The 18,884-nt window shown below is 51.2% G+C and overlaps 1 protein-coding gene across 4 annotated transcripts in view; it reads left to right on the forward strand.

Moving 5' to 3' along the window:
- Positions 1-80: 80 nt before the first annotated feature.
- The window catches only part of MED27 (mediator complex subunit 27), a 217,284-nt gene continuing 198,480 nt past the window's right edge, over positions 81-18,884 (forward strand). For all 4 annotated transcript variants that reach the window (XM_073637854.1, XM_073637855.1, XM_073637856.1 and 1 more), the window contains exons 1-2: positions 81-363; positions 3,355-3,499. In XM_073637854.1, the coding sequence (XP_073493955.1) occupies positions 158-363; positions 3,355-3,499 (351 nt within the window). In that variant the 5' untranslated portion in view covers positions 81-157. The remainder of the gene's footprint in view (positions 364-3,354; positions 3,500-18,884) is intronic.

Genomic DNA, 18,884 nt, shown 5'->3' on the forward strand with positions numbered 1-18,884 from the left:
ATGACACTGCGGAGCATCTCCTATCACCATGACTACAGCTCCTGACTCACAGGACGTGCGCTCTGCTTCTCACCACAACTCCCGGCGTTCTCTGCGCGGCCGTGACGTCATCACTCAGGGACGGTTCCCACAGCAGCGGCGGCTGGACTGAGTGAGAATGATGGCGGACCCGCTGAACGTTGGGGTGAACCTGGAGGCCTTCTCCCAGGCCATTCACTCCATCCAGGCGCTGCGCTCCAGCGTCACCCGGGTCTTTGACTGTCTGAAGGACGGCATGAAGAACAAGGAGAGCCAGGAGGCCCGGGAGAGAGCCTTCATCAGCGACTTCCAGGACAACCTGCACTGCGTCAACCGGGACCTCAAGTACGGACTGTTGTAGAACTATAAGTCCCGGCATGCCTTGTCAGGGCTCATAATCTGTTTCCGTATCTCTGCTTGCTGTCAGTGAATGCAGTGACTGTGGCCTATCGTTTCTCACAGCTGAGGTTTTGTTACAATGTGCAGTCTGGTCTCCCTGCTGTCGGGAGAGTCTGTTACAATGTGTCAGTGCAGAGAACTCACTGCGCAGCGGATTGTCCAGACTGGCGGGCTGTCACAAACCCTCTGCTGGCAGAGGTGCTGGGTGGGGGCAAGATGCCCGGGAGGGTGAGGGGGGGTCAGGGCAGGACGCCCGGGGGATGGTGAGGGGGGGTCAGGGCAGGATGCCCGGGGGGTGGTGAGGAGGGGGGTCAGGGCAGGATGCCCGGGGGGTGGTGAGGAAGGGGGCCAGGGCAGGATGCCCGGGGGGTGGTGAGGAAGGGGGCCAGGGCAGGATGCCCAGGGGGTGGTGAGGAGGGGGGCCAGGGCAGGATGCCCGGGAGGGTGAGGGGGGGGGGTCAGGGCAGGACGCCCGGGGGATGGTGAGGGGGGGTCAGGGCAGGACGCCCGGGGGATGGTGAGGGGGGGTCAGGGCAGGATGCCCGGGGGGTGGTGAGGAGGGGGGTCAGGGCAGGATGCCCGGGGGGTGGTGAGGAAGGGGGCCAGGGCAGGATGCCCGGGAGGGTCAGGGCAGGACGCCCAGGGGGTGGTGAGGGGGGGGGGTCAGGGCAGGGCGCCCGGGGGGGGGGGGTCAGGGCAGGACGCCCAGGGGGGTTGAGGGAGGTTAGGGCAGGACGCCCGGGGGGATGAGGGAGGGCAGGACAGGACGCCTGGGGGGCTAAGAGGGGGGTCAGGGCAGGACGCCCGGGGGGGCTGAGAGGGAGCCCAGGGGGGTGAGGGAGGGCCGGACCGGACGCCTGGGGGGGCTGAGAGGGAGCCCAGGGGGGTGAGGGAGGGCAGGGCAGGATGCCTGGGGGAATGAGGGGGAGGGGGGTCAGGGCAGGACAGGACGCCCGGGGGGCTGAGAGGGAGCCCAGGGGGGTGAGGGAGGGCAGGGCAGGATGCCTGGGGGAATGAGGGGGAGGGGGGTCAGGGCAGGACAGGACGCCCGGGGGGCTGAGAGGGAGCCCAGGGGGGTGAGGGAGGGCAGGACCGGACGCCCGTGGGGGCTGAGAGGGAGCCCAGGGGGGTGAGGGGGGGTCAGGGCAGGATGCCCGGGGGGTTGAGGGGGGTCAGGGCAGGACGCCCAGGGGGGTTGAGGGGGGTCAGGGCAGGACGCCCAGGGGGGTTGAGGGAGGTTAGGGCAGGACGCCCGGGGGGATGAGGGGGATCAGGGCAGGATGCCCGGGGGGGATGGGGGGGGGGGGGACAGGATGACCGAGGGGCTGACATGGGGGTGAGGGAGGGCAGGACAGGACGCCTGGGGGGCTGAGAGGGGGCCCAGGGGTGTGTGAGGGGGTCAGGGCAGGATGCCCGGGGGAATGAGGGGGGGGGTCAGGACAGGACGCCCAGGGGGCTGAGAGGGGGCCCAGGGGGGGTGAGGGAGGGCAGGACAGGATGCCCGGGGGGCTGAGAGGGAGCCCAGGGGGGAGAGGGGGGTCAGGGCAGGATGCCCAGGGGGTGGTTAGGGGGAGGTCAGGGCAGGACGCCTGGGGGGGGGGGGGGGGGTCAGGGTAGAATGCCTAGGTCCATGTGCTGACTTGGCTGCAGCCCCTTCCTGATCACAGCTGAGGGTTTGATCCCCTGTATCTCATCATCACACGTTTCTGCTGATAGTTTGTGCATTCCAGGCGGATATACTGTAACAGAGGATTGTCTGTAACGAACCCTCAGCTGTGGGGTCTTAGAGCAGTACTGGTGTTCTTCTTTCCTGCAGTCAGTGAATAGGAGCATTCTCATTTACATCCAGGGGCTGAAGAAACCTCTACAGACCTCCTCCTCCTCACAGCTGAGGGTTTGGTGCCACAGTGTGACCGATGCAGCCCATGGGGTCAGATATTGCTTGTGCTGATAGTTTGTTACAATGTATCATTCCAGATTGTAGACTGGATACATTTGTAACAAACCCTCTGCTGTGAGATGCATTCGATCTGGGCAGGTTTTCTGGGTTTAAAGGGGTTGTCTGGTCAAAAATGATACGTCTGCATTCACTCTGTGTGACTGCAGACTTATGAATCTCCCCAGCACTGTGCGCTGCGGGATTCGCCGGGATGAAACCTTGGACTGGAGGATATGTATAAGTTATACAAACCCCTGGCCATTCAGCGCCGCATCGCTCCATTCACTTGTATGGAGTGAGGCCACGCCCCATCTAGTGACATGGACGGGCCAATGGGCGCGTCCGACTAGAAGGCGCTGCCTTGCTCAATACAAGTGTATGGAGAGCGAGGCCACGCCCACTGGTTGGGGGTATGTATAACACATGCATACTTTCCGCTACCTGGTCTCATATCGGCGAATCCCTGTAGCGCACAGTGCCTGCACTGGGGGGATTCATAAGTCTGCAGTCACACAGAGCGACTGCAGACTTATCACTTTTGACCGCACAACCCCTTTAAGCAAAATTCAAAACCTGTTTGCTGTGTGAGTAAGAACATTCTGGTTTACATCCCGAGGCTACAGCTTGTCTAGACCTAATACTTGTTACAGTTTATCCAGTTAGCACACCACACATGTATGGCACATCACAATGAGCTTTGTTGGGCTTGCACTGACTAGGCTTGGCCTGTAGATGGCGCACTTGCAGGTGCCAGGTCCATAGAGTTGGCATTGATGGTGGTTGGCATGCAGTTGGTCGGTGGCAGGTAAGGCTGCCATGCTCAAGCAATGAGTTATGTGAGAATGCCCCAGCACAAGATAAGCATGTTTTTCTGCTGCTGGTTTACTTTGCTCTCCACTCTCCCCGCATCCTCCATCACATCAGGACATGCTGGGAGTTGTAGTACCACCCAAAGAACAACAGGTTGTGGTCGCTGATTCCTCTTTCTTTCTCTGCAGCGAACTAGAACGTCTCAGCAACTTGGTGGGGAAACCGTCTGAGAACCACCCGCTCCACAACAGCGGCCTACTGAGCCTGGACCCTGTCCATGACAAGACCCCGTTGTACAGCCAGCTGCTCCAGGCCTATAAGTGGTCCAATAAGGTGAGTAGGGGCGCCCCTCATACTGTACTGATCTTTACTGCCAACCTTACTGTCCAGCCATCGTGAGACTACAACTCCCAGTATGCCCTGACAGCTGCAGTCTGGAGTGTGCAGTTTCCCAGTTGCAGAGCACTGTATTACAGCTTCATACTGGTTTCCCTGCACAATGACCCTCATCATTATACGCAGGGGAGAGATCAGAACTGGAGTGTATCAGTATATGTGCCGGCGGCTCTATATTCCTGGCCCCGGCTTCTGTTGTCTGGAATCAGGGGCCCAGAACTTACCTTTCATGTTTAGTAGGAACCTCATTAGTTGTATTCACATTGATCATGCCAGATCTCGCTTATATCTGTTCCTGGGAAAGCTGGGTGGTGCCAATATGTCACTGACCTTATGTGTTACCTTCTCATTTTATGAAGTCTTGTTCTATTCTATATCTCCTCACACCCGCAGCTGTGAGAAGTGCAGACAATTACACATGTGATCCCTGCATTGTACGTCTGAGATTGACATGCCGCAGATGTTAGTCCGTTTCTGCTTCGACCTGATAACGCTTTTACCCACTTTGCTGTTACTGTTATGTATGACTGGTTTTCTGCCCCAAAATTTGGACAGTAAATCCACATTGTATCCACTAAACCCAAAGGTTTGTACAATTTTAAACACCAGAATGTGAAGAAAAAAAGTAAAATCATTGACACAAGCATTGATCCTGAAAATGGTGATATGTTGACCCTACAAGTGATTTGGGGTTTTGTGAAGCACCTTCATCGTTTTGGTGACGTGGCCTTCAGATAGGCTGTATATTTATGCCCAGTGGGGTCTGACCACCAGGACCTCCAGACATAGTGCCAGACTGCTATTTATGCATGCCACATGTTAGATCTGGCTTTAGAGCACATCTGCACCCCTCCTTTAGGGCATTTGTGGCATATACACATGTCTCATAAGTGCCGAGAATGGGGGTCTCCTGGCATACAGTGGTAAAATGCATGGGGAGCTGGCCATAGACATCTGCACGTCTCTCCCCATTCTTGTCAATTGGCAATAGAGAGACAGAGAGTAAAGCAAGTGACCCCTCTTCTTCCCAAGTTGAGACCCCACATATTCAGTAGCCGTAATGGGAAAATTTTCCTATGGATATAACCCCAATGGCTGGCTTACTAATGGCGGACAGCTGGGCTACAATGGTGAGTGGCGGGCCAGTAGATATTATTGCGCCCTGTATCAGCCGCCTGTCAGTGCCTCCTCTGCTGTGTCTGCTGGCAGCTATTTTCCATCGTCGAGGACTTCGGAGATGGATATTTTATTTTTTATTTTTTTTTTGCTTACTGCAGTAATCTGCTGAAATGAGAAGGTGATTGATTTATTAGAGGCCTCGCACGGCAGCACAGACATTCATCTTCATACGTTTTTCTATCATTTTCCAATCTTTCAAAAGTCTAAATTGAAACTTTCCCTTTTTTAAAAATTTTTTTTTTTTTACTTTTCTTTTCGCCACTGGCGCACGGAGCCGGTTGGGGCGTCTAGACACTTGATATTTTAAGCTGCATATATCAGGAGACGATGAGAGCCTGACACCCACTCATTACTGCCGGATCCAGAAATGTGCAGATATTAATTGATCATCAGTTTTTCTCTTCGCCGCAGTATTAAAGTCTTGTATTACTAATCGTTGCAGTATCTCGGTCCTGGGGTCTGTACAACTCACATCCCCCAACTCGTATGGCCACTTCTTTTTAACACAAAATGACATCTCACCACACCCGCATCACTTGCATCTTGGGTGCACAATAGCCTGAGCAGGCAAAGCAGTATATCAGAAGAAGTCGGAACTTTGTTGTCCTTGGTGCAATACTTTATTGGAAATCCATGTGCACAAATAACATACAATGCGGTCTTCAATACATCTTACTTGTTTCGAAATATCATTCCTTAATCATCAATGTCTTACTCCCGCCCGTATACTCCCCATGCTCCGTATACTCCCCATGCTCCGTATACTCCCCATGCTCCGTATACTCCCCATGCTCCGTATACTCCCCATGCTCCGTATACTCCCCATGCTCCGTATACTCCCCATACTCTGCATACTCCTTGCAATTGGAGTATGTGGAAGGGGTGGGATGGTTAGGAAAACCTTTTTTAACACAGATTTTTTGCATGCGTTAAACATCTATGATTAAGGAATGATATTCCGAAACAAGTAAGATGTATTGGAGACCGCACTATGTCACATTGATTTCCAATAAAGTATTGAACCAAGGAAAAAGGAGTGCTGACTTCTTCTGCTGTTATGTATTTTTTCCTGGTTTAAACACACATTAAAACATGTTCCACTATCGTTATGATGTATTATTAATCAGTGATTGGTGACTGCCCCACCCCGGATGCCCACCAGTGGAGACTCCCTTGATGGCTTACCCTAAAGAGTCTTTCCCAAAACCTTAGGCTACTCTCTATTGATAGGATAGGGGATAATTTTCTTCTTGCTGGAGATCTGCAGCCCCTCCTGAGGGTGCATATGTGCACCTTCTGCTCCATGCATTGTCCATGACTGATGGAAATAGCCGAGTGCTGTGCTTGGTGAAGCGGACGTCAGCATCCATACCTCTGCTGCATTCAGGATGAGGCTGCAGAACCCCTTTCTCAAAATCGCTGGGGGTCTCAGCGGTCGAATCTCCAGCAATCATTAGGTTATCCCTTATTTTCTGGGTAGGGTATAACTTGATTTTTTTTTTTTTTTTTTTTAAATAAAACAATGAAAAATCTGGAAAACTCCTTGAGTTTAATGAGGTGTAAGTCAGAATTACTGACGCTGCAAAAGAAAACTTTTAATATTGTAATCTGTAATATTCGGTTGTCGGCTGGCACATCCGTTTTTACATCCATTGATAATTTTTGATTTCTCTTTTCAGTGGAATCTGATATTTTTGACTCCATTTTCCTTTGTGGGGCGATGCAGTTTATGGATCCTGATCAACTGATCAAGATATTGACTCTGCAGGAAAAGATCCATATTGCAGATCTTTATGTATTTAGAGCTAACGGGAGCATTGAAATGACTCTGGATTTAGCAGCTACTTTGCTGGGAATACCAAGTCTTTCCTCTGGCAGCATGGGTTGCTGTGCCTGTGGCTGATAATACTGAAGCCGCCCCTCTGAATCCATACGTTCCTGTTAAAGCCGGGTCAGTGACTTTGGGTTACGGTTTGCTTTTCTTTTGCGCACTTATTCCTCCCCTCCCCCTTCGGCTACTGCCCACTTTTGTGCCGTTTTGCACTCCCCCCTTTTGAAGCAGCAGCTGTTTTTTGCTGTTCTGTATTTTGTTTTCCCTGCGCTTCAATAATTAATGTGCTGCCCCCCAACCCCCATTTGCTGCCTCCACCTTGTATATTTAATGAGCTGAGATAAGGGCATCTCCCGCTCCCTCCCGCTGCCCGTTCTAACATTACTGGTTGCTTGAATAACTATGTGGCAAGCAGATAGCATGCAAGCAGGGAAAACAGGCCAAGAATCCAGAGGACGCTTGTGAAGGGCGCCAGCGAGAAACGTAGAACTTGACGGCAAACTTCGGCCGCTTAACAAGCTCTCGCTCAGAGTTTGGGAGCTCCGCTCGCACCGGGTTTAGCATAATCCCTGTGTCAGCAGCTCCGGCTCCTCTGGATGCAAGCACAGGACAGGGACCTTTCCTACGGTCCGAATATCAGGCTTGAAAAAGTCTCGCCCCTGAACACCTATCCCTTCCTCTCTCTATCACCCAAAGCTCAAAAATTCAATTAGTTCTTGTCTTGTCATTATGGTTGCCCTCCAGAGCACATCCAGAATCATTGCTCATGTTACTATGAATATCCTGAAATTTTAAAAACCTACCTTGAATGCTGTCAGTCAGTGGAAAATAAGCCAACGCAGTAGGATCCCACGACATGGTCGCGACCACTGCACACAGTGCGGCCATTCATTTAAATTCACCTTCACACCTTCAGAGCCAGAGAAGGGCAGAGATGGATGGAAACCAAGCAGGTGGGAAGATGTATATAATGATTGGCCGCACCATGGAGCACTGAGCGCCTGTACTTGGTTTGAGCAGTCGTTCTGTGCTGACAGTCCATTTAACGCTTTTCACAGATGAGGGTTTGCTACAGTCACCTACAGTTCAGGCAACTCCTGATCGTGTGTTGCAATGAACCAGCCTGGAGACCACAGAGGATTGACCAGACTGGATACAACCGCAACAAACCCTCATCTGAGAAATTACAGTCCTGTTTGAATGAAAGGAAAAAAATGATCGTATTTATTGACAGTAAGCAGAGATCTTGAAAATGTCAAGGAATTGGAACCAGTTATATTAGCCAGTTTACAGTTTTTCTCTGTCGTATCCAAACAATAAAAAAAGAAAATTAATCATGGAGATGCTCATTAATAACCACAGGGTCCACTGAAGCCCTCAAAAGAGACCCAAGGGCTCCAAAGGGACAGTTTTTGGTCCGTGTGGGATGATTGAGAGGACTTGATACAATGCAGCTTCTTCCTACTTTTCTCTTGTCATTGTACCATCGCTTCAGTCTCAGGAGTGGTTCTTCCAGGGGTACCGCGCACTCATTACGTAATTTCGTTACGGTTTATCTGCCCGTGGTAAGTTCGCCCCAGGAAAAATAATTTGCATGAACTCTCTGGTGGCTGCAGGATGGAAATGCTCGGCTGGATCCGCGGCTTATTTATGTGAAGGAGACAAGGGATTTTTTTCTTTTCTTTTTCTGCCGGCATTCACAGCAATTAAAAGAGGAAAAACCAGCGAGCAATTTATACCTCTTGTAAAAAGTACGAAAAAAGGTGTTAATATTACTGGAAAATCCATAACCAAGCTGTGCTCAACCCCTGATGTCATCTGTATATGCCTGACTGTATATTTAATGATTGGCAATGGTGGCAATATCTCACCCATTGTGATCCCCTGTATAAATGTATCCATCCATAGTGACCTCTGTATGATCTATCCACCCTTATGACCCCTTCATAATGCATCCCACCCATAGTGACCCCAGTATAAATGTGTCTACTTATAGCGACCCCCAGTATAAATGTATCCACCCATAGTGACCCGGCAGGGTAAATCTGTCTGCTTTTTTCACCCGCCCCAGGGTAAATGTGTCCGCCTGTAAGAACCCCCAACCCCCCAGGGTAAATGTGTCCGCGCTTAGCGATCCCCAACCCCCCAGGGTGGATGTGTCCGCCCTTAGCGATCCCCAACCCCCCAGGGTGGATGTGTCCGCCCGTAGCCATCCCCAACCCCCCAGGGTGGATGTGTCCGCCTGTAGCGATCCCCAACCCCCCAGGGTGGATGTGTCCACCTGTAGCGATCCCCAACCCCCCAGGGTAGATGGGTTTGCCCGTAGCGACCCCCAACACCGCAGGGTAAATGTGTCCGCCCGTTGCGACTCTGTGTAATTGTCTCACCCTGGTTATGCTTGGTGATTATCCTGTGGGGGCTCATTCTCTTCATACTTCAGTGGACCCCGCTCCGCTGACCACGATCATTGAGCCTGATTTGTAATAAGCCGTCATTTCTGCTGATAAATAATGGATCCCTCCTTATAAACTCATCACGTGTCTCCTCCATGAGCAGCGGACAGTAATAATCAAATCCTCGCAGGCGCCGCTGATTAATCTCATATTCTGAATATTTTATTCTTTTTTATTCTATTAATTTATTTACCATTTTCTTCCCATTTATATTTCATCATTTTTTTCATGGCATCCATTACTCCGATCTTTAATTTTTAGTGTTATTTCTGCTCACCAGTCGATACATCGCTGTGAAGAGCTCTCAACCCTCAATAAGTCGCTATTGATCAGCTGCCTGGACTTGGTGCAATTGCAATAAAAAATCTCTGTGGCACATAAAGGGCTGGTAACCTAAAGTCTGGAGCTTAGAGAAGAAGAGCCCATTATCCTCAATGGGCGAAATATCTGCTGACAATATGAGCAATGCAAGGCCAATAACTCTAAATCCAGCAGATTATAATAATACCGGAGCATAACAAGAGCAGCAACTGATATCTCAGCAATGAAGATGCATGACATGAAGTAGTTGTCATGGGGCAGAGAGGTTTCTACATTCAGGTTAGCCTCTCCCCAGTAATGGCTGACAACAGGGAGTAATAGATTGTAGTCATCTGTCCTACAGTCACCTCTCCCCAGTAATGGCTGATAACAGGGAGTAATAGATTGTAGTCATCTGTCCTACAGTCACCTCTCCCCAGTAATGGCTGATAACAGGGAGTAATAGATTGTAGTCATCTGTCCTACAGTCACCTCTCCCCAGTAATGGCTGACAACAGGGAGTAATAGATTGTACTCTCCTGTCCTACAGTCACCTCTCCCCAGTAATGGCTGATAACAGGGAGTAATAGATTGTACTCACCTGTCCTACAGTCTCCGCCCCCAGTAATGGCTGATAACAGGGAGTAATAGATTGTAGGTCTTTTTTATTTGATAGAAGAAAACATTACAGGACACAAAACATAAGAACAAAACTGCAGAACAAGACGACAAAAACCCGACACAAATCACAGAAAATAGAAGCAAAATAAATCAACCAGAAAGGGAAGAAGATTCGACCTACTGAGGGAACAAAAAAAAATATAAAAATTTGAAAATTATAGAAACAAAATAACCATCACCACAGGAATATATACATATACTTTTTTTTTTTTTTTTATAAACAATAAATAAATATAAAAACCTATAAAACCTCCGGCCCAGCTTCATTCATACTGCTATATACAATCCCACACAACGCTCACACCGCCCTATATACACATAAAACACCGTCCTATATACAAGATTATATACAATAAAACACTAAACCTAATATACCGTATATACAACCGGGAACTAACACTAACCTACTGGTCCCACTGCCTGACCTTAGTCACACCCTTACCGCACCTCATTCACACCACAGAAAACCAACTGATCCAGCTCTGGCCACAAAGTTCAGGATTACTCCGAGCTAGGATCAGGTCCCAAAGTTTTTCCCCAAGCGGGGCCTGGACCAGGCCAGATCAGTCCTCTTATCACCGCTAATGGGGAAAAAAAAAACCAATCCCCAACCTAACTAAAACCCTCTATTATACATTATACATTATATGCAATATATACAGAACACAACCTACACACTCACCATCCAAGGCTCAAGTTCGATGCCTGCAAACCTTCTATTCAGGAGACAAATACAAAACAAAAATCTAGGGTGGAAAGACATCAGCCCACCACCAGGATATAGGAGTACTACCGGACTAAGGCACCCTGAAGGAAAAGCCCCTCCAGAGATGGGCCGCCCTCCGGGCACCCAGTCTTTCATTCTCCAGAGAACGTACCTTCACCATGTCACCTAGGATGTTCCTACAGACTTCATCTACATGGAGGATTTTACTCTGCGTCGAGACTAAAACTCGTGCGTTCCACGTGAAATACCTGACCACTGCACTTACTATGAATAAAGTGTCTCGGTCCCTTCTCCCAAGGTCTCCGAACGCTCCATAGGCCCACCCGGCGTAGGACAGAGTAGCCAGCCGCGGCCAACCAATGGAAGCCCCCACCCTGTTGTACACCTCTGTATTAAATGGACAATGAAGCAGGAAGTGCTCCATGCTTTCCAGCACGTTAGCACAAGCCTCACGGGAGCAATTCTTGTCCTCGGAGCTTCTGTACTTGGGGATCCTGCTAGAATTTAACAAACTCAACCCAACCTCCAGATCCTGACTTGGGCAGTCCTTGAGGACCAATGGACTCTGAAAATGAGAAAGCAAGACCCTCATATCGAGGAGTTTCCTCCCACATTCCCAGACCCCACCGGATCATTTTCATAACCGGGGTAACGTAAGCCTGGAGATGCCCGTGTGGTGTACGAAGATCCTTCAATCTTCCCCCTGTCTCCCATTCCTGGAAGAAAGGCTGAATTCATCCCTTGCAGGAGAATACCCACGGAGGAGCCCTCTGTTTCCAGAGGTTTGCCACGTTCACTTTCAAGAAGGTGTTCACTAGGAACACCACGAGGTTCACCATATTCAACCCCCCTAGTCTCCTCGTGCGGTAAGCGACCTCCCGCTTGACTAGGTTCAGTCTGTTCCCCCATAACATCTGGAAGAACAGACTGTAGACCCGCGTCCGGAGAGGCTCTGGCAAGACACAGACGCTGCCCAGGGAGATTAGCAAGGGGAGCAGGAAAGCTTTGCACAGGCCAACCCTTTCCCTCAGGGTCAAAGACCAACCCCTTCATTGGTCCACTCTTTGGGTGACACCTTTAATTCTGCCTTCCCAGTTTTTCGTGGGGTAATCACCCTGGCCGAATTCGATGCCCAGGACTTTGGCATGTTCTTGGGGTTCGGGGAGGGTGTCTGGAAGATCAAACCCGGGATCTCTGCCTCCCAGCCAGAGACTCTCACACTTATCCTGGTTGACCTTGGACCCAGATGCCTCCGAGTAGCGCTCCACCACTGCCTCCTCTTGTGAAGAAACAAAGACGGTTACATCGTCCCCGTAGGCCACCACCCTCAGGATAGCCTCCGGCACCGCCCCGCCCATCCGCACCCCCGCCAACGTTCCACAATCGATCCTTCTGAGGAAGGGATCGATTGCAAATGCATAAAGCGAAGGGCTAAGAGGACAGCCCTGAGGAACACCAGATCCTACCCCGAAAGGTTGTCCAATCCACCCATTTACCAGAGGGAAAGTCTCAGCCCCTGCATACAAGGTCTTAAGCCAGTCCACAAACCCTCCAGGCAGACCATACCTCAAAAGAGTGGACCAGAGGTACTCGTGGTTAACCTGATCAAAGGCTGTTGCCTGATCCAGGGTCAGCAAGAACCCCTTCCAAAGGCCCGCCCTGCCTTGTTCCACGGCCTCTTGGACACCTAGAACAGCACTAAAAGTGCTACGGCCAGGAACGCAACAGTACTGAACCTCCGAAAGGAGCCGGGGTGCAAACTTCACCAGCCTGTTGAAAAGTATCTTAGCCAAAATCTTCCTGTCCACATTGAGAAGTGCTATGGGACGCCAGTTCTCAATGCGTGACGGATCCTTACCCTTTGACAAAATGATCAAAGCTGACCTCCTTAATGATCTTGGCAGAGTGCCCGAGGAGAGACACTCATTAAACACCTGAGTCAAGAGGGGGACCAAAGAGTCCCTAAAGGTCCTAAAGAACTTGAATGTTAAGCCATCCAGACCTGGTGACTTTTTGGGCCTAAGCCCATCGATCGCAAGTCTCACTTCCTGTTCTTTGATCACTTCTGCCAAACCGCCCAGCGAGATATCAGCCCCTGGCTCAGGAACAGATTCAGCCAGGAAAACCGACATCCTGTCACGATCCAGCTCCCTCCTTCCCAAGAGGTGCGAGTAGTAGGAACTGACGACCTTCAAGATCCCTGATCTGGACCTTCTCAGGGACCCCGTACTGTCCCCGAGTCCCGTCACTATCTTACTATTCACTGACATCTTACAGTTTCCTTAAGGGTCGGGCGAGCAGTACTTCCCGTAGTCCCTCTCAAAAACCAAAGATGCGTGCCTATCGTACTGACACCTCTTCAGCAAGGACTTCACTCTGGAGATCTCCTCCTGAATGCTCTGATACAGGTGATCCCTGTTCAGGCTTCTGAGGTTCGAGAGCTGCCGGAAGAATCTCGCCACCTGATGTTTGAACATCTCCCACCACTCTGACTTAGTGTTACTTAGGCCCAGCAATGGTACCTGGTTCTGAAGGAATTCCTCAAAAGACCGTCTTACAGCTTCTTCCTCAAGGAGTGACGAATTCAGCTTCCAATAACCTCTTCCCATCCGATGAGTCTCTGTAACGTTCAGAGAAAACATAATCAAACAGTGATCGGAGAACTCCACCTCCACAACCTACAACGGTGAAGAGACTACCTCCTCCTTCAAATAAAACCTGTCTAGCCTAGACCTGCACTGACTACCTCTAAAAAAAGTGAATCCTGTGTCGCCCGGGTTGTGCCGGATGTGGACATCCACCAGGCGAGCCTCACTCACTATCCTGTTTAACGCGACGCAGTCATAAGCCAGCTGGTCTCCGGAACCTCCTCTATCACAGGATCTCGTGACATTGTTGAAATCCCCTCCGAAGACCACCTGCCGACTTGAAAATAAAAAAAGTTTGATCTTCAGGAAGAGATGTTTGCAGTCCCACTTGGACTGGGGACCATAGATGTTAATGAGCCGAAGCTCTTGTCCCCCCATGGAGACATCTAGGATCAAGCATCTCCCCATTTCTAATTCGATCACTCATCTGCATTCAACCGCTGCGGTCTTCAAAAGGACTGCCACCCCGCTATACGGCTCGACCGCAAGAGTCCAGTAGGAGGGCCCATTCCTCCACTCCCGCCTTGCTTTATGCAAGGTTGATATATCGGTCAACCTGGTCTCCTGCAAAAATAAAATGTCGGCGTCAAGTTGGCCGAGAAAATGAAAGGCCGTGTACCTTGCCTCATCTGACTTTATGCTTCAAACATTAATAGTGGCCACCGTCAACGGGGTGAGTGCCGCCATCATGATTGATTGAATTAGATAGCCTTCTTCTTCCTCCGATAATGACGGGTTTTTAGTGCGCTTAAGACAAACAGACTCATCCATTCTCTCCTTACATACATTTTTGTCTTGTCTGGCGGTCCTGGGTAAGTCTCTCCCCCCCCCCCCCCCCCAGAGGGCTTTTTATTTGCCCCACAAGAGGAAGACCCAGCCACCCACTGAGCCCCAATCTCCTTGTCCGTAACCTCCGGCCCAAGGACCTCACCCCCTCACCTTCCGGAGGGAGGTTCTGGAGGGCCCAGAACCTGTTGGAGAGATCCACCAGAGGGAGGGGGGGGGGGGCGTCTGAACCCTCCAATGGCACCTGGATCAGGGCCAGAGAGTCAGAGGGGTCGCTCTCCAAAGAGGCTGCTCGAGACCTGGTCCCCCTCCTACCTCTGGCTGTTTTCCTGTTCCCTTTTTCTTTATCTGTGACCACTCCCTCTCTCCCTCAATGTTGTCACCAGAAGAGGGTTCCTGGGAAGACGTGGCGTCCTCTAACTCTTCCCTTTCAAGTCTCTTGACTTCCTCACTCAGTTCGCTGTCTTTAGGATCCTCAGCTGCAAGTGAAGTACCTGGGTCAGAGTTTAGGGACATTACTCCCTGCCCCCTGTCCCCACGGCGCTGCTCCTGCCGCCTGATGTTAGATGACGGCAGCTTGCTCCTCACCGGTTCCCTGCCTCCCCGGCCCCTACTGGTCCCTTCACCGGCATGATTAGTCCCGGCTTTCGCCTGTCCAGCACTTGCCGCTTTCAGGACGGCATTGGCGAAAGAACGCGGACAGCGACTGAACGGGTGACCAAGGTCACCACACAAGTTACACCTAATCCTGCGACAGGCAGCAGCAAGATGACCAAGGTCCCCACACAGTGCGCATTTCTGGGTGGTACACTGCACACTGAAGTGTGTGGGGCTACCGCACCTGTGACAGACCTTAGGCTGCCCCCAGTAGAAAATCATGATTCTATCCCTCCCCAAAAAGGTTGAGGAGGGGATATGGGTAACAGTGTTTCCCGAAACCTTCAATTTCTCAATGAAGGTCCAGACCCCTGACCAGATACCATGGTCATTGAGATTTTTTTGAGGAATATTGGTGACCTCTCCGTATCGACTCACCCAGGTAGTAATGTCCATACAGGAAAGCGACTCGTTACTAGTCAAAACGGTCACCTTCCTGACTGAATTTTGGCGGGTTATTGCCAGGGGAAAAAAACCCTGCCATTCGGGGCGACTCCGAGCCAGCTCATGGCGAGACCAGAAAAGCATAAGGCCACCCGGTCTCACGAAGCTGACATCGAAGTAGGAGGTCCCGTATTGATGGATCAAGGCAAAGATGTGATATGCCGCAAAGCCCATCCCCAGCAGGAGCTCAACCACCTTCGACCTATCAGGACAGGCATCCTTGCTTACCCACTGGAGACAGGCCATGTTCCTACGGTTACTCCTCTGCCCCGTTGTCGGCAGAGACGAGACAATCTCTGCCCCTCTATCTCAGAAGGCTGAAAGACCATGTCTCTCTATCCAGAAAGACAGATCAACCTCCCTCCCCTCTACAGTGATGGAGCTCTCCCCTCTCCTCAGGGCGTCCAGGAGCTGCTGTTGCAAGTCACCATCCCCAGGGCCACCAGACGAGGGCGCACTACTACCCCCAGCACTGACAGCTCCTGAATATCTTTGGGCTGAAGCCGCCGCCAATGCTGGGGGGGCAGCGGGACCAGCGCCTACTTCCTCCCCACCAACACCAGTGCTGCTCCCATCATTCACTCCACTACTACTCCCACCATTTGCTACTCCACTATTACTCCCATCATTTGCTGCACCACTACTTTCATTCCCTTTACTTGTCACCCCATTACTACTCATACTACCACCTTCCGTCACCCCATTACCACCATTTATTCCCCTTTTCACTGCACCTTCCACAGTCACATTCATTCCTTCTTCCCTTGTGTCTGGTGTCTCTGCACTCACACCTGCTGGGCCGGGGGAGGGGTGCACTTCCAGAGACTCCTTTCCCTGCAGCACCACACCCGTTTTCTTTTGGTTGGTGCTAGCTTTCTGCAGGTCCTCTCCTGGAGCGCCCTGCCCCCTACTGCAGCATTTTATTCCTTGTTCTGGGCAGACTGTTTGTCAGGCACCGCTGCCTGCCCTGTACCCACAGACTTTGGGGCCTTAGTGTCCTTTTTGGGTGCCGGGGCACACTGCCCCCCTGTTGCAGCAGTGTGCCCAGTGTTCCTCGCAGATGTTTTTTTTATTTCCTATGTCCGGCGCCGTGAGTACCTCCACAGCCTCGCCCCCTTCACTGCTCCCCGCACAGATAGCAGCATCGCCGGACGTCCTCCTCTCCCCATCTTGCCTCTGCCTCGGACCCACTCCAGAGCCTATGCTTTTAGGTTTGGAGGGGTTCACACAAGAGGTGGCAGGTGCAACATCAGACATTGGTACATACTTGTAACTCACCACCTCCTGTGCAGCTCCTCCGGTCGTCTTCTTCTTTGTCTCCTCCACTGGTTCATCCTCACCAAAAGAAAACTTGGTCAGGTCTATAGGAGACTCCAGCAGTCGGATCTCCCTCCATAATCCACCTTCTTCCTCCCCCGACACTCTAGCCTCTGCTGTCGGAGTCCTCTGCTCTGCAGGGAGGCCATTTTGTCTCTGGCTCTGCCCCTCACTCTCCCAGGTTTCCTCCAGCACCTGGGACTGCAGTCTCCTCCTCCTCCTCCTCCTCCACCTCCACCTCCACCTCCACCACCGGTTCTCCTGAGGTGTTTAACCCCTTCATTTCCGAGAACCGCCGCTGGTTCTTAAACCTCTCCAGGAAGGGACCTGCGCTTTTCTCAATCCCCTCCCGGAGGAGCACTAACCTGACCACCTCGTCTCTGAGGACTTTAAACCTCTGGGAGGTCACGGGTCTTTCCTTGTTGGACTCCCGGGTGTTCAGGAGCCTGACCTCCCGCAGCTCCTCTTTCAGCTGGGTTAGTGCTTTGCCGGCGTCCTCGCATTCTCGCAACATGATGACTACTCGGGAGGAGAAGGAACTTGGGGACTCACTGGAGCTCATCTCCCCCCAGGATCTTGCTGGGCTCTTGTTTCTGGAGCCTGGGGTGCCCCGGTCTCCCTCTCTGGGCGGGCGATGAACCGTCTCGGGGTTGGAGTAGGTGGGCACGTTCTTCCTCACCGTTCCTGATGTCTTCACTCCCTCCTGGGCCGGTTGTTGTAGCTCCTTGTCCCGCGCCGGCATGGACCGGGGAACAGAAGGCTGGGAAGCCATGCCGGCCTCCCAGTAAGCCAGCCTCTCCCTGGGGAGAAGAGAGGCAGACTATGACCCTCCTCCTGGAAGTCCTGGAGCTCAGGAGGCAGGTGCTACTCTCAGCAGGGAGAAACTGACTGCAGGCACCTGTCCTACAGTCACCTCTCCCCAGTAATAGCTGATTGTACTCACCTGTCCTACAGTCACCTCTCCCCAGTAATGGCTGATAACAGGGAGTAATAGATTGTACTCACCTGTCCTACAGTCACCTCTCCCCAGTAATGGCTGATAACAGGGAGTAATAATTTGTGTACTCCTATAAGGTACATGGTGAGACTAATATCTTAGTAGCCCTGTAACACCCCTGCGGACTTACATCGAGGTCCCCCTTCCCGTCCCCCCATTCTTCTTTTCTTACACAGAACTTTCCCTTTCGTCCTTCTGTCTGACTTAAGCCTTGGCCGGGCGGCCGCCATCAGGGCTCGTATCCAAGCACTTCCCTTGAGATTACCCCCTGGAGAGAGGGGAACAAAACTGTCTCATTCTGAGTGTGCGGCGGTGAGAGTGCGAGCGGGGGCCACGCCTGGGGCTGCCTCTTGCTGACAATGGTCAAGAGATGCTAATTGCACTGTCAACACTCACGGCAGCGCTTCACCGCGAATCGTTCTCGCCTCTCAGGATGTGCACTTACGTCTGTGGGGGAGGGGAGCCTCTGCCGCTCTGTAATAAACCTCTGAAACTTTATATACAGAATTGTGAAATCTAAATCGATTTCTCCGGCTGCAGCCTGCAGTGTAAAGAATGGAGGTTTTGATTGTGGTTGTCATAGCTACAGTGATGCGCATTTATAAGTCTATACTGTTTTTTTAAATTTTATTTATATTTAAAGGGCCAGTCTCCTCCTCAGACTCTTTCCACCTGCCCCATTAGTGACTCTGTGCCTAGGTCTCTCTTGTCCAGATCGGAGTCCACAGACTGCACAGAAGATATAGATTAGAGAGGAAATTAGATTCTGTAGATCGGCCTAGGGAAGGCTTTGGAAAGAACCAGAATGACCACCATTGCCCCCTCCATCATCCATAAATTAGTGCCTCGCGTTAACCGTTTATATTCTCCTAATCCAGATTACTACTAAAATCCGATCTCGATGCAAAAAGTAAAAATGTGGGAAAAGGCAGAATATTCTCATTTCACTAATGTCTAAAATGTTGCAGGTAATTTCCTTTTGCTGAATATTTTTTTATTCTGCTCCATTCACCTCCTGCACAGACATATAATAGAACTGGTAGTATATAACCACATTACTGCTCCCATAGAGGTCCACGGCCAAACCCCATAGGGGTCTGTGCTGGACCCACCGTTATACCTCCATGGTGCTCCTGTGCATGAGCCCAAACTATTTTCTGTGCGGCCTCATTGGTTGCGGATGCAGCTTTGGATGTGATTAGAGTGTGATCTTTTTCAAGATCGTTGGATTGGTCGGTGATTCTCAATTACCTGCACCCCTGGCCTTGATGAACCTCTCCGAATGTCACTATAAATGTGTTT

The sequence above is a fragment of the Phyllobates terribilis genome, unplaced genomic scaffold, assembly GCF_046119375.1.
Source record: "Phyllobates terribilis strain yellow unplaced genomic scaffold, ASM4611937v1 Scaffold_7__3_contigs__length_470593459, whole genome shotgun sequence".
Taxonomy (NCBI): domain Eukaryota; kingdom Metazoa; phylum Chordata; class Amphibia; order Anura; family Dendrobatidae; genus Phyllobates; species Phyllobates terribilis.